Source organism: Balaenoptera physalus, assembly GCF_965194825.1.
Source record: "Balaenoptera physalus genome assembly, chromosome: 17".
Taxonomy (NCBI): Eukaryota; Metazoa; Chordata; class Mammalia; order Artiodactyla; family Balaenopteridae; genus Balaenoptera; species Balaenoptera physalus.
In genome coordinates this window covers 57,766,871-57,782,124 of record NC_138895.1, presented here as the reverse complement: position 1 = coordinate 57,782,124, position 15,254 = coordinate 57,766,871, and the positions used below count along the sequence as shown (strand labels likewise).

General features: G+C 36.6%; 1 protein-coding gene across 2 annotated transcripts; it reads right to left on the bottom strand.

Moving 5' to 3' along the window:
* Positions 1-5,702: 5,702 nt before the first annotated feature.
* Positions 5,703-15,206, bottom strand: ENY2 (ENY2 transcription and export complex 2 subunit). 2 transcript variants are annotated; one of them, XM_082434381.1, is made up of 5 exons: positions 15,090-15,206; positions 13,526-13,602; positions 9,917-9,987; positions 8,532-8,606; positions 5,703-5,966 (listed from the first exon to the last, which is right to left on the bottom strand). In XM_082434381.1, exons 2-5 carry the CDS (start codon positions 13,591-13,593, stop codon positions 5,890-5,892), a joined length of 291 nt encoding a protein of 96 aa, XP_082290507.1. In that variant the 5' UTR covers positions 13,594-13,602; positions 15,090-15,206; the 3' UTR covers positions 5,703-5,889. The 2 variants fall into 2 exon arrangements, with proteins under 2 accessions (XP_082290507.1, XP_082290506.1); XM_082434380.1 differs by having other exon boundaries at positions 15,018-15,175.
* Positions 15,207-15,254: the final 48 nt, after the last annotated feature.

The window sequence follows — 15,254 nt, the reverse complement described above, 5'->3', positions numbered from 1 at the left end:
TTTGGTGATGGCGTGATGCTGGGTTCTTGTCTGATTGCAGCTGTCCCTTGATAAAGCATAAGGCAGTGTTGCTAGTACAGGGGAGGAGTGTGAAATAAGCATTTCAGGGGAGTGGGAAAATGTATATATTCAATTCTAGAAAAGCGTAGGAGAGTTCTTAAGCAGTGAAAAGTGTTCATTGAGATTTGTGATCATTTCTTCTTTTCAAAATTTTAGTTTGAAAAATTTCAAACCTATCTGAAATAAGCATTTACATCCTCTTCTGTTAGGTTCACATGTTCTTTCTCTCTCTCCATATTAAATATATATACATTTCTGTTGTTGAACCATTGGAGAGTTAGTTACAGTGTGACACTTCACCCCTAAATGCTTCACCATGGAACAAGGTCATTCTACTTGAATACAAATGTAACATTCAGGAATTTTAACAGTGCCACAGTTCACTAATAATGTTCTTAATAGTTGTTTTATTTATTTATTTACACATTGCTTTAAATACTAATGTATCTTCATTCTCTTTTAACATAGAATGGTTCCTGATCTTTGTGTCTTTTTTTTTTTTTAGTCTTTCATTCTTTCTTGACATTAACATTTTCGAAAAGTTCATTCCAGTTGTTTTTGAGAATGTTGTTATTTTAGAGTGGAACTTACAGAAGCGTTGTGTGATTTTCCTCAACAGAGTTCAGGTGATCAGGTGCATGGCAGCGAGGAAGCGCTCAGGGTAACTTTGTTTAAGCACGACTGTGTGTGCGATTAGAAATAAAGAAGAGAGAAGTTCAGGGTAATTGTATAGGAGTTCTAATGATAAACCATCAAATCTAAGCGGGTAGGGAGGGAAGAGAGAACATGAAGGGAGTGATGGATAATAATGATAAAGGGGTCATTAACTGACGAGGTCTCTACAAAGTCTCTGTAAAGTGAAAGAATTGTATCAGGAACATAGGAAATGCAGCTCATCAGTGAAAGCCTCAGTGCTTTTTCATGAAATACGTCTGCTGAAAACCCGATGTTTATGGATGGGGTAAAATATGGGAGATAGATTCCATACACAAAACTGTTTTATGAGCACCATTACAAGGAGAAAAGTACAGCATATATATAAGGACTTAAAAGTCCTTTACCGTAACTTTGACTTTATGTCACACCTCCGAAGAGGAGTGCCCATAATTCCCATACTTTATTATACTCCCAGCATCCCTAGCGGAAAGGAGATGTGTTATTGATAGGCAACTGCACGTAGAACATTTAAGTGACTAATGAAGTCTTTAAGCACAATAGTGGTAGAACTGAGAAGACCAGAGCACTCACTTACATTCTGTACTAGCCACACTGAACACTCCCCAAATCCAACGATGTGTATCACTACCTAAATCACCCACAGTCACACAGGCTGTGGTTTAATGGACATCTCTATTTCAATTACTCTATTTAGTGCCTCTTACCCTGCCAAAGCCCAACTTTGATATAACTAGCTGCCTAGGAAGGATAAATTCTCAAAGCTGTGCCCTCCACAAATAATTTTAGAATACGAAGGTATAAAGTAAATGAAAGGCATTTATTATCACTTAATTCTGGTGATCCCAGGCACAAAGCCAAAGCATTTATAGATGTGGTAAGTACCAGCTGCTGTACTCAAAACTATTTTATGAGCAACATTGCACCATGAGTGCAGATTCTGTCTGCCTTCATTTGTTGGCTTTCTTCACCACTGTCATCATAAGCCAACGTTCATTGAATGTCCACAGGGTTTGGAACTATATAATGCTCTATTTATGTACATATGTATATTTTTTAACAAAGTTACATAGTAAGAAAAAGGAAAATATGAATATTATTACCTTTTAAAAGGGCTTTCTGAGAGAGGAGCATAATGACAGGGAAAATATACTGGAAATTATTTATTAAGAATGTACATATTGTGCTTCTTTTTTGATAAAATAGCTGAAATAGAATCATTTCAGTTGTGGTGTATGCTATTTAAATCAATTTGCTGCCTGAATTACTAAATTGGCTTCAGAAAATGATCCCAGTAAAATAATATCTACATTATTATTATTCTTATCCCAGTAAAATAATATCTCAGTGTAGCTTCATCTTAATTTATACCAGAAGCACATTCTGAGGTCCTCATATTAAGCTTTAATTCAATTACACTTTCATCTTGAAAAAGCTGACTGGCCTGGATTTGGGCCTGTTGAAATGAGAACACATTTCAGTGAGCCCCAGAGAGGATCAAAATACAGGCTTCAAATGCCCCCTGGTGGTTGATAAGCAGAATAACCAAATATAATTCGAAGTCTGGGATAAACAGGTTTTCCCTATTGCCGTTTATTTATTAATTCATTTAAAAGAACATATCAAGAATTTACTGTTTCACACCGAAGATCAAAAGATAAGTGGGATACAGTTTGTGTCATAGTAAAACGAGGGTAAAAAGATAATTTCAACTCACCCTGCTAAGTGCCATTATAGTGATTTTTTTTTCTATTCTGATCAAGTTATGCTGGTCTTTATTTTTGTAGGTATTCTCATGGCAATTAATATTATTTATAAATTCCTGAAAAATAAAAGCAGCTATTTTCCACACAAGTGTAATTCATGTATCTAAATAAATCTAGAAGACACATAGTAAATAATTACATATTTCTAGTTTTTCCTAGGAGTAACGTGAATCCATATTGCTTTTTCTGATTACCCAGATTGCTTTTTATAATTATCCTACTAATAATATTTACAGTTTTAAAAATTATTTTCATTCTTTCCAGGTCAGCATTATCAGATCTATTGAGCAGATGAGGAAACTGAGGCAGAAGAGTCAGCCTTACCTGATAATTCAGTATAATAGATGAGACCACAATTCAGATTGTCTGATTGCACCTCTTAGTTTTCTTGGAAGATTCATCCAATGACTTTTGTGTGGTTTCTAATGGTAAATATGAGGGGTTTTTATGGAGTCACTGAGTAACATGAGATAGCCATTTACAAGAAGGGTTAAAACACACACGCACACATTGGATCATTTCCAACATCAGCTACTGAGCAGCTGTCACAATTCTCTTGAGTTGGATGGAGTCTTTTTTCAAGTTATGAAATGTCCCATATCCAATTACCAATCCCCAGAAAACCCAGGCCCTGGCTTTGCACTGCGCAACCAAATGATACACTTGTGATGCCAGAGCAAAGCGATTACATAAATAATTTACTTGAGTCTTCTTTAATCCTATACAAGAGCAGCTTATGGTAATCCTAATTAGTATTTTACTCACCCAGCACAGTCATGTAATAGTAATCTTCTATTGAATTTCCAACATTGAGCACGAAAGGGTGCAAGATTTTTAAAGAATGTGTTCCTAGTTTACATAAATCAATGATGTGAGTCAAAATATACACAAAATTGGTTTATTTGAAAGGTATCAGTGTTCTAGATGCAAACTATAAGATACTTTCTAAGATGTCAAAAAAACCCTAGAGGTGGTGGGGGAGTTCTCAGCATTATCATTTTAAATCTAGGCTCTTTAGTATCGTAAACTGCTATTACATATTTTCGATTCAGCTATTTTTGTTCCATTTCAAAATATTTTCATAATAACTTGTTTTCCATTTTCTCATATTTGCTTTTGAGCTATTAAAAGTTATTTCTATGAGCAATTTTTGATTCGCTTTCATATACAATACTATGAAATAAAAACTACTCATTTTTAACATTTATGTACCATTTAAGATTGTTTCCTTTCTGATAATCGGTAGCAGAATGGTGAATATAACTGTCTTTACTTTGGATCATTGCTTTATAAGAGATGAGGTGAAACAAAAAATTGTTTGGGGTAGTTGTATGATTTTTGTGTATCTTGGACTCAAAATTTACATAATTAAGTCCAGTTGGTTCAATGACTACACTTAAACTATAAATTCATCAGAAATATAAAGTTGTATCTCTAGAACATGAACCAAAAATTAACATAAAGGCTTTCCTCAGCTACACTCAATTGTTACCTTCTTTGGTGCTCCTATAATGTTCATTCACTAGTCCATTCATATATTAATTCCTTTGTCCATTCATCCACAAATGAGTATCATACAAAGTAAAAATTAGTCATGTTTCCTTCCCTCCAGGAGATGCATGCTGAAGTTGGAAAACCAGTGTTGAAATTAGGCACAGGTGCTTCTTACAGAAAAACAATGGTGGGGAACCTAAACCAGAGCAAGAAACGTCAGAATGTTTCGGCAATGACTCAAGCTGAATTTTGAAGGGCAAGTAGGAATGCCGTAAGTCGAAAGGCTTTCCAGGTTGGTGGATTTTCCAATGTATTAGAGATGTAACAACTTGGTACTTTTGGGGACTCTTTAACCAGAGAAATAAGTAAATGGCAGATCAAGAAGGGCCTAGGTGCTACAGCAGAGCTTGAATTTTACCTTGCAAACTAGGAAGTTATTGAGAAATTTCAAGTAGGGGAATAAAATGACCAGGCTTGAATTTTAGTAAGGTCACTTAGGCAATAATGTGGAAGATATATTGGAGGAAACATGGAGCAACTGGAGTGAGGAAATATTAAGAGCCGACTGAAGTAATCTGGGCTTGAACTAAGAGGGCCTAAATTAAGCAGGCAGGGGGACAATTTACAGTCTTGCTACACTCAAAATGGTCTTGATCAGCAGCACGAGCATGTTTGAGAAGCTTGCCTGAAATACAGCATCTTGTGCCATATCCCTTACCTTCAGAATCAGTATTTTAACAAGCTCCTCAGGTAATCTGTATGTCTGGGAGGCACCACGCAGTAGGGGCAGTTACTGGAGGAACAAGGAAATCACTCTTAGGTGTGGTCAGTTTGAGGTGTTTATGGAACATTCAAGGAAGCTGATCCGTAGCAGCTGAGTATATGGAGCTGGAGGCTGGGTTGGAGATGCAATTTAACATTTATCAACCTGTTAGTATTTGAAGCCATGGTCCGACCGAACTTTCCTGGTATCTGCCCAGGAAATTATATCATTAGGCAGAGGGCCCAGAGGGAGCACTAAGAAACACCATTATTTAAAGTTCCATACAGCAAAAGGTATCCACAAGAAACAGAAGGAACTTCCAGTGGTAGGTATAAACAACGTGAGCAGTGGGAAGAGTTCCAAGTGGCCGGATGGTCAACATTCTCATTTTCCAGCAGAGGTCACATAAGAATAGACAAAAGTCCACGGATTTGGCAATCTTGATGTCAGAGTAAAGCTATGGGTGGAGATTATTTCCCATTAAGTTCTTTCTTGACCTTAGTAAGTGGGGATGCAATTTAGTTTCTGCTTTCAAAGTTCAGATGAGTAGAGTATGTGAGAGGAGCTTGGTATGGAGCCAGTTTGCAAATGTTCTCTCTTCCAATAAGATGGTAAATTCTTTGAGGAATAAGGAAGGCACATAGAGATGAGTAAGACCCGGTCCTAACCCTCAGCGTTTATAACAAATAAGAAATAAGATATCTGTAGTACAAGGTGGGACATATATTATAAAATATTATAGGAATTCAAAAGAGGCATACACTACATCCAAACAATCAGAAGAGGCTGCTTACCTCTCCTCAACTGTTATTACAGAGATCTGCTTACTTAACATTTACATACTTAACACTTAAACTATATTCACTGCTTGACTTTTTCTCTTAACAAATCTGATGAATTATTAATAAAGTCCCACTTATTCCAAAATCCAAGGAAACTTCAAACTCATTCATGAGATATTTATTAAAATAACACATTTAGGGAAAAAAATCAATACAATTGTATACATCATTACTGAAAACTGTATACCATCATACAAAAAAGGATTTTATTTTGGGAAATCAATTCCTAATTTATGGCAAGTTTTACTTTCAGAAATAAAACCACAAAACAACACAATCTAATTCAATCTTAAAGGCTGGCATGCTGAGCAAGGAATGTTCTTATTCTTTGTAGGAGCTCCTTCTTTACACTGTCAGGTACCAGGGCTGAAATATAAAAATAAAAACATAAGAGTAAAGAAGATCCCAATTAATATATGTCAATTTGAGATTTGGTATTTTATTCAGGACTACCAACAAAATAATATCATAAGTAACCCTTATGCTTCAATAAAAAAAGACATTTGAGAAAATAAAGTATATTTGCAATTCATTATTTGAATGAATTATCTAATACCTAAAAATATATTGCACATGTGAAAATTCTTTAAACTAGGAATAGAAAAGGCCTTTTTTAAACAGAGGCTGTAAAAGATTGATGAATTTGATTCAAATGCAACAACTTAATAAGCTTGGTCGAAATCACCATAAACAAAAACAAAAACTGAGAAAACACTGCTAATCTCTCTACTACACAATTTCTTCAGTTTGATATGAAAAAGATCAGCAGGCTTACAGAAAAATGAGCAAAGGAGATGAAGAAAAGGAGAGGCATATAGTTCTTGAATGTAAAAGGAGTTTAACCTCACAACAGAAATGAAAATTGAAACCACATTCAGATAGCATGTTTTACCAATGAGATTGGCTAAAATCCAAAGGTCAATAATATATGTATTGGCAAGACTGAGGGAAAACTGGCCCTCTCATATTAGCTGGTGGGAGAATAAATTGACAAAACATTTTGGGGAAGGTAATCTGGCAATACTGTATTGAAATAAATGCATATACTTGAATCAGCAAAGATGCAAAAGCTTTAACAGTAGCTGTATTTGTTATAGGCTTATTTTTAAAATTTTGAACCATGTAACTGTATTATCTACTCAGAATATTAAACTAAAAATGGGAAAATGGGAGTGTTCTGGTGGCCTAGTGGCTAGGATCCCAGGCTTTCACTGTTGTGTGGCCCGGGTTCAATCTCTGGTTGGGAAATGGAGATCCTGAAAGCCATGTGGCATGGCAAAAAAAAAAAAAAAAAGGAAAAAAAGCCCTGCTCTTTGAAATTTAAATTAATATTAAATGTCAATAAATAAATCTACACTATTTTCCCCCTTTTTGGCTACTAAAAATAAGGACAATAGGGAATTAACTATACAGATACTCCTCTTTATAAATTTACTGTAAGCCTGCCTAGAAATAAAGACTACATAATTAATTCAAGTCCACTGGAAATGTGATCACTATGTATGTTAAATATACTTTTAATCAAAATTATGGTGATGGAGAACAGATCAGCTGCCTTGGGGTTACAGATGTGGTGTGACTATGAAGGAACAGCTTGAGGGAGTTTTTTAGAGTGAATCTATACATGTGTATAAAGTTCATAGAACTGACACTAAAAAAGGGTCAGTTTTACTGTATGTTAATTTAAAAAATAAAAAATACTTCTCTTGACAATAAAAAGAACACTATGAAAATAAAAGAAAAGATTTATTTTTACTTCTCTTTTCTTTTTTGCTCATTCTCTAGCAAGGGAGCTACAAGGGATTGAAATGTCCAACACACAAGTATTGAAGGAGAAGCAGAGGATAATTTCTACCCTGTTAACAGATTAAGTTCTTAAATGTTAACAGATTAAGCATAAATTACAGGAAAAAAGTAGAAGAAGAAATTATAGAAATTTATTTTAAAACATAAATCCATGGGGAGAACAATAAATACTGCTTTTCCCCCCTCCTTTTCCTGAGACATGATTGACCAAAAGTCATGTTTAGCTGTAAACAGCCCTACAAAGATGGCTGGAAAGGACCATGAGATGTCGTAGCTCCTTCCACATGGCAGCAGTTCAGGGGACTATTATTCCCTAGTAATAACATCTGTGATTTTTAAATCATTTACTTTTCACACTTAAATTCTTTTTACTATTTCTGTGTGAGGAAACAACTAATGGGTCATCTAATTTACCTGCTTCCACTGATAATACAACTCTCCCTCCTCCCACTGACTTCCTCAAATGAAATGATGAAAATAATCTCATTACACTTAATTATATGATGTAACTCCTGACTTAATATTTATTACGTATAAATATTTTGTTAATAGTTTGTTAATATACTACTTCCTCTCTTTCCTTTGGCTTCTCTAAACAAGGTATTAAAGGGAGAAATTAAGAAGGTAGCTGAAGTGTGAGTCTTAAATATGAATTACCCTGACCATGAAGTTATGGAGCTACCAAATTCTTAATTAGACATTCAAGAAGACATTTTTGTTTATTTTTAATAAGGAAAGAGAGCAATGACTCAGGGGCTGGTGTAAAACTCTGAATTATTAAATATCAGGCTAAAGTTTACAAATCCTAGCTTCAGGTAATATTTGCCTCTACAAAATCCTGTACTTTAAAAATGATCTAACAACCACATCAATTTACATTTGTGTACTGTTTTAACAGTGCAAAAACGTTTTACACCTCTTACTTGTTTGTTACTCAAGACCATGCACAAAAGTTGGTGAGGCAACTATAACTCTTCCCAAAGAGGAGATGCAAGTACCCACATAATTTTGGAAAGGGTGCTTTTCCTTGTAAAAAGAAAGAAAAGCTGCACCAGCAAAAGAGAAAAAAAAAAAATCATGTCTTAGCCCACATTTCCTTTCACACAATTTGTATTCATTCCTTACCTCTGCCTTTTGGTGTGATTTCAGCCACCAAGTCATCAACAGTAACGTGTTCTAGTCCTTTTTCTTTAATTACCTCTTATGCAAAAGCAAAAAACAAATCATATCATTTAAAATCATTATCTGTAAGAAAGATTTTCATAGAGGAAGGGTTAAGATCATGTTTTTAGAGTACAGACTGGTCTTTAAAAAAAAAAAAAAAAAAGGACACTTCTTTTTTTCTTTTCTAATGAAGGTTTTAGTTCAACCTTAAACACAGTATGTATTCACCAGATCAAAAACATAAAACAAATAATTATAACACTTAGAATGAATGTGAACTGTAAATTCAAATCTAATATTTGTAAAAAACTGGAAATTTACAACTGCACAGATCTTATTTCACGATAATCATATCAGCTCTTGAATGTATGGAGGGGAAAAAACTGTAATTTAAGTCTAACTTGTAATTTCACAGCCCCAAATTAAAATACAGAACAACTCCTTTCTCTTCTCTAGGCTGGGCCAAAAGAAGGAGAAAGGAGTTTACACTTATTGGACCCGTATTATGTGCTGGGTGCTTTGCATCATTTAATATTCACGATAATCTGACAGGCTGGGCATTTTTCCCACTTCAGAGGTGAGGCAAGTGAGGCTTAAAGATTAAATAACTCATTCAAACACGACTTGAAATCTAGCTCTAGTCTTACCAGTGAAGGTCTGTATGACCTCAAAGTCTATGCTTTTATTAATTTGGCACATTGCCTTCTTCCGGTTAATGATATAGTTTCTATTATCATTTGTAGAAACCAATATGAGAATTCATTATAAATATCCAGAATTCCAGCATACCAAAAGCTGAGCCAGAAAGGAAGGAGGCTCATCTTAGTGACACGTGTAATTTATCTAATGGCATAATCATCAATACCTAATTGCAATTTAACAAGCTCCCATTTTATAATTTTAAAAATACATGTAATTTTCTAAGAGCTTTTATAGATGATTTTTTCAAAAATAACACTGTTAAAGATAGGAGATATAATTCCTGTAAGTCTGCCAACCATAAAGTGCTCAACGTGTTAAGAAAAACAGACTAGGAATAATTAATGTTTCACTTTGAGTAGGCACAGCAAAAAAGGTGGGATTCCATATTCCATGCCAGAGGAAATCTTGCCTCACTTGTTTTAAGAGAAACACAAAGAAAATTTCTAAAAATTAAGGAACAGGTCTACATATTATCACTGAGAGGAGGTAATCTATTACCACAAGATTCAATTTTCTATTTGTTTAAAATTATGCTTGAGCACTCAATATATCTTAAAATACTGACTATAATTTTTCTAATGAATTCCAAACCAACACAGTTGACAGCAATGGAATTAGCTTATCTTCTAAATGAAACAGATTACCTTTACAGTGTGCCTTCAACTGATCCTTCCAGCCACATTCAATTAATTTAGCTCTCAGCAACTCTTTGAGGCTGTTGAAAAAGAAGTGTTTCCAAATTAAACTACAAAAGTATACAATATCTTACATAGGAATGTTTGAAGCAAAGCTTCAACTGTTCAATTAAAAATCCCACCTTCCAGTTATAAAACTTTAACCATGGCCTAATCTTGGTTCTACCACTAAAAAGTTCTTTGATCTTATGCAAGTCATTTAAATGCTGGGCCTCCTTTTCGTCATCAGTAAAATTCAATGAAGTGGATGGGGTACAATTCTTCTCAAGAAACCCTACTCTCTGGCCTTCTCACACACTTTCTACTTCCCTCCACCAACAGGAATATTGTGGGTTTTGTACAACTTCAGAAGGGTATTAGTTGAGTTTGAAGAAGCTGTACTTTTGAAATCTTCAAACTCCAAAATCCATTCTTTAACTACAAATTCTTACCCATTAGCTCTCTTACTGCCCAGTTATATCTCTAACCTCATAGACTTGCCCCTCCTTTTTTCTCATTATCCTTCTAAATTACACATTAACTATGGTATTTCATTAATTCTAAGACAGTGTTTCCCCACATTTTAACAATTCAGTAATTGGCATGCCTATCATAATTTAATTGGCAGTATTTTCTTTATTCTTAAAGGTTAAAAAAATATTGGTGTGTATTACAACTAATGGCATCATGGGTGCAATAAAATATTTTATCCTTTTGCAATACCTAGTCTTACAAAACCTCAATCTTCAACCTAAATCACCTCATTTCTCAGCTTAAACATGTCAAGTCCCAAACCAAACTGCTTCTTTTTCAATATTCCTAACATCCACTATGTGACATTTCCATCTAGATGTTTAAGTCATTTAATCATAACAGGGACAAAACCCAACTCTTGCTTCTCTTCCATCTCAAGCTGTTTTCCTTGTCAGACTGGCAACTCCATTCTTCCGGATCCTCAGGCTAGAAACCTTGGCAGCATCCTTCACTCAGCAATTTTGATAACACTAACATCCAATCCATAAGCACATCCTATTGGTTCCAGTTTTAAAATATATACCTGAAATCCAAATGTTTCTCACCACCTCTGCCATTACTACCTAGTTGAAGCCACCATCTTCTCTTGACTGGACTGTTGCCAGAGCCTCCTAACTCGTCCCCCTGCTACTTCCCTCGTACACGTCCTTCTCCTCTCACTGCTCAAAGCCCTCCAGTGGCTTCCCAATTTACTTAGAATACAATTTCAAGTCTTTACTACAACCTAAATGACCCTGCATGGTCTGTCCCCTCCGAAGCAATGCCTCTGACTTTACTGTTTCTCTCCTTCACCCAGCTGACTCAGTCTTATTAGTTTCCATGGGTTCCTCAAAATGCCAGGCAAGGGAACTCCCTGGCTGTCCAGTGGTTAGGACTTGGCGCTTTCACTGCTGGAGCCTCGGTTCCATCCCTGGTCGGGGAACTAAGGTCCCACAAGGCACACAAGGAAAAAAAAATGCCAGGAAAGCCTCTGTGTCAGGACCATGGCTCTTAAGAGTCCCCTCACTCCCTCATATCCTTTTGATCTCAGTGAAGCCTACTTTTTTTTTCTTATCCAGAATAACACACCTGATTATTCTCTGCTTTATTTTTCCTCTAGAACTCATCACCATCTGACATATTACACATTTATTTTCTGTCTCCTCCCATTAGAATGTAAGCTGTGTAAAAGAACAGGCTTCATTTTGTTCACTACTGTATCTCCAGCACCTTAACAGGACATGGCATATGGTAGAAACGCAGTACTCTAAGCTGCATGAATGAAAACAGATGAAAAAACAGTAATACATAATACCCTATACCCATTATTGGCAATACTATCCTCTCAGTTTCTCAAGGCACTGTTCTAGAGGCTTTCTTCTTCCTCATTCCTCAAGTCAAGCGTTGTTGATTTTACTTTAAAAAAAAACTCTGTAAGTTCTCCTTTCCATTTTTGCTGTTTTCCACTTTTAACCTATTATCTTCTGCAATTTATCTCTAGCCCTTCAAGTCTATCCTCCATACTGCCAAAATAACATTCCTAAAGTGCAAATATGATCTAGTCAGTCCCTTTATTAGAATTTTTTAATGACTCCCACCACCCAAGGATAAAGTCAACAACAGATGTTTTTGCAAACTACCACCTATTTTCCTGCCATTTCTTTGACAGTAAAAACACTCCACAACTCTCGGTGTAAGAAATCCGGGTAGGGCTCTAGCATTGGAAATGTGACCCAGGCAACGCTGATTATGAATGGCCTATTACCTAAGTAGGATGGTAATCTAGCTAGGTCCTTTGCTGAAACTACTAGGGGAACGGTAGTCTCAGTTGGAGAGATGCAAATTTTGAACTGCTAATTTCTGCCACCTTGTGGGTAGTGCCTTCTTGAGAATAAAGCCAACAGAGAGGAAAGCAGAGATGAGAGACAGAAAGACAGACATATTCTTGGCAACAATTTTTGAGTGCCTGGACCCAGTGGTGCCTGAAGCACCTTCAAGCCCTAGACTTTTAGTTACACGATCTTATATAGAAATTGGCTGAGCCAGTTACTGAGTTCAGTTTCTTATCATTGTTAATGGAAAGATTTCTGATTATACAAAAGCCACATTTCTCCTGTCCACTGTCTTTCACATTTTAACTGCACAGTTCCCCAGAATATTATCATACTGTAACAAATCTCTTTGACTTTGCATATTCGGTTCCATCTGCCTAGACCGTCCTTTCTCCTTTACCGGGTTGGGGAACTGCTAATCCTTCTTATCCAGCTGAAGTACCACTTCTACTATTCTGTGAGAGCTTTACTGATCACCTTAATCCCCAGATAGAATTGAGAGATCCCTCTTGCTCCTTATATATATTTCTCTCATACAATTTATCACCCTGCTCCTGGAAGCCTTTTTTGATTCCTTAGACTCTCCTCTGTACTTCCAAACCTGTTCATTCTTCAAATATTTACTTGGCCAATTATGTGCTAGGCATGATGCTCGGTATACAGTAGTATTTCTGCTGTCAAGGAACTCAGATTCTATTGATACAAACTAGCAAAGGAGGTGATTATAATACAAAGTGATTAAATACTATGATAGAACAAGGTATTTGGGAGTTAACAGATTTCTAGAAAAGATGATACTTAAATTAAGACCTGATAATGAGCTAGAATTAGTTAAAGATGGGGGGAAGGACGAAGAATGTTTCAGAGAGTAGGAATAGCACACATTGCTCTGAGGTAACTGAAACTGGTTCCATCATGTTGTCTCCCTGTTAAAAAGTGGGTAACATTTTATCTTCAATTGTAGTCATCTGGGTATGTATTTTTCTTCTCCATTAGATTAGACATTTTTTGAGAGAGAGTCATTTCCTGTTCATCTTTGTACATGATCCACTTCCCTCCAAGTCTTGCAATATTGAACAGACCTAAGCATTTTTAACAGATGTTAGGAATTGCTTTTGATAATCTCAATTTTCTGTAATTATTTCCACTGACATCAGTTTTGTTACTTTTTAGATTCTTATAACTGTAATTTAAAGATGTTAAATGTAATTAATTAACACAATCGATTACTTACCGTTCTCTTTCTCCAGTTTCTATCAACTTTTGGTTAATTGCTGCTCTCATCTGCGCATCTTTGTTCATCTTGCTAACCTGAACATCAACATGTATTTTCAGATATAGAACACTTACAAAGCATTTTCTTCTAAATCCTCTCAGGCACCTCAACACATTTAACATTCTGTCTATCAACTGAAGGGGTGATAAATTTCAACAATGTGTTAACAAGGTCCTTACTCTCAATATTATTTACTGCATCCCAAGAAGTCATAACCATGACTTTACAATTTTCTTCCCCCATGTACCCTTTATTAATGAGTCTTTGGATAATGACAACTACTGTAACATTTATTAAACACTTATGTGCCTGGAACTGAGCTAACGCATTGAGTTTTTAATCTCATTTAATTCCCAGATCTTATTCTTTTATGCAAATACTATTAACATAGTTTGTATTTTACAGATGAGGAAACTGAGGCACCGAGATAGAAAAGTGGTGAAGGCAGGACTTGAACTCAGGTACTGTAACTCCAGAAGCCGCAAAATACTTTAACCGCACATAATAACTGACTGCTAATCATTTCTGCATCTTAATTAACTGTATTCAAAATTTTGGGGAAGCTATATAACCTAAATATCAATAGAAGATTACGCACAGTTTGTGAAAAATGAAATTCCTGGGTAAGGCTCTTAAGTGCTTTACTTTACTTTCCACTAGTATGTACCCAGAATTACAACTGCCAAACTAGCTGTAAATATGTGTGTGTGTGTATATGCTCTTTATCAAAGCTTGCTGGTTGGGTTAAGGAGAAAACAAATCTCAAATAATTCCTAACTTAGAAAATTCTCAGTTTTCAGTAAAAGCAGACAACCAAAACGGTGTAAAAAGGACGGGGAGGATAAGCTGTAAAACTTGGAATAAGCTAACGTTACTCCACTTATCTGTCACCAACTTGAGACTACTTTTGTTGTCCCCCACCTCGCCGCCTCTGTGAAAACTCAAGACTGGCAGTGAGTTTTCAGAGTTGATTTTTTTTTTTTTTTTAATGGAACAGGAAAAAGGAGAGGTTGAGAAAGGACTAGGATATGTTTGCTTTTGCAGTCGCAGGCTAACATTTTCAAAATAATACTAAGGTCTAGTCCGTACCATTAGCAGAATACTGAACTTGATCTTGCCTTGGCCCCCAAAATACGGAGAGTGACCTTGGACAAGTCAGTTCTTAAAGGCCTCAGTTTTCTCACTGGTAAAACAAGGGCGCTAGGGGATCCCTCCCAGTTCAGACAGTCTTTGGGAAAACAGAATAGGGCGGAGACAGCGGGAGAGGCGGGAGGGGAGGAGCCAGAAAACAAAGCGAGGACTGGCTTCAGGCCAACTCCGGTAGCACGCCCTGTCGGAGAGCCCTACAGGCCCGCGAGCGCGGGTCGGGGAAGCTAACGAAAGACAGCACATCGAAAGGAGCCTGGGCTGGGCCCGGGTCCCGGCCCTGAGGACCACGGGCATAGCTCACCACCATCACCGCGGGCGAGGGCCGTCCCTTCCCAGCGACGAAATGACCCTTGCGCTGACGACCGTTACCTACCACACTCTTCGGCTGCCCGGACCTAGACCCTCAGTAGCTCGGGCACCTAAGCACACAGAAAGCTAGCACACGCATTTCCGGGGCGGGGTCTCGCCACCCTGCCTATAATGTGAGAATTTAACCAGCGCGGGCCGCCTCCTGGTCGCTCAGCCCTCTGGGTAAGAG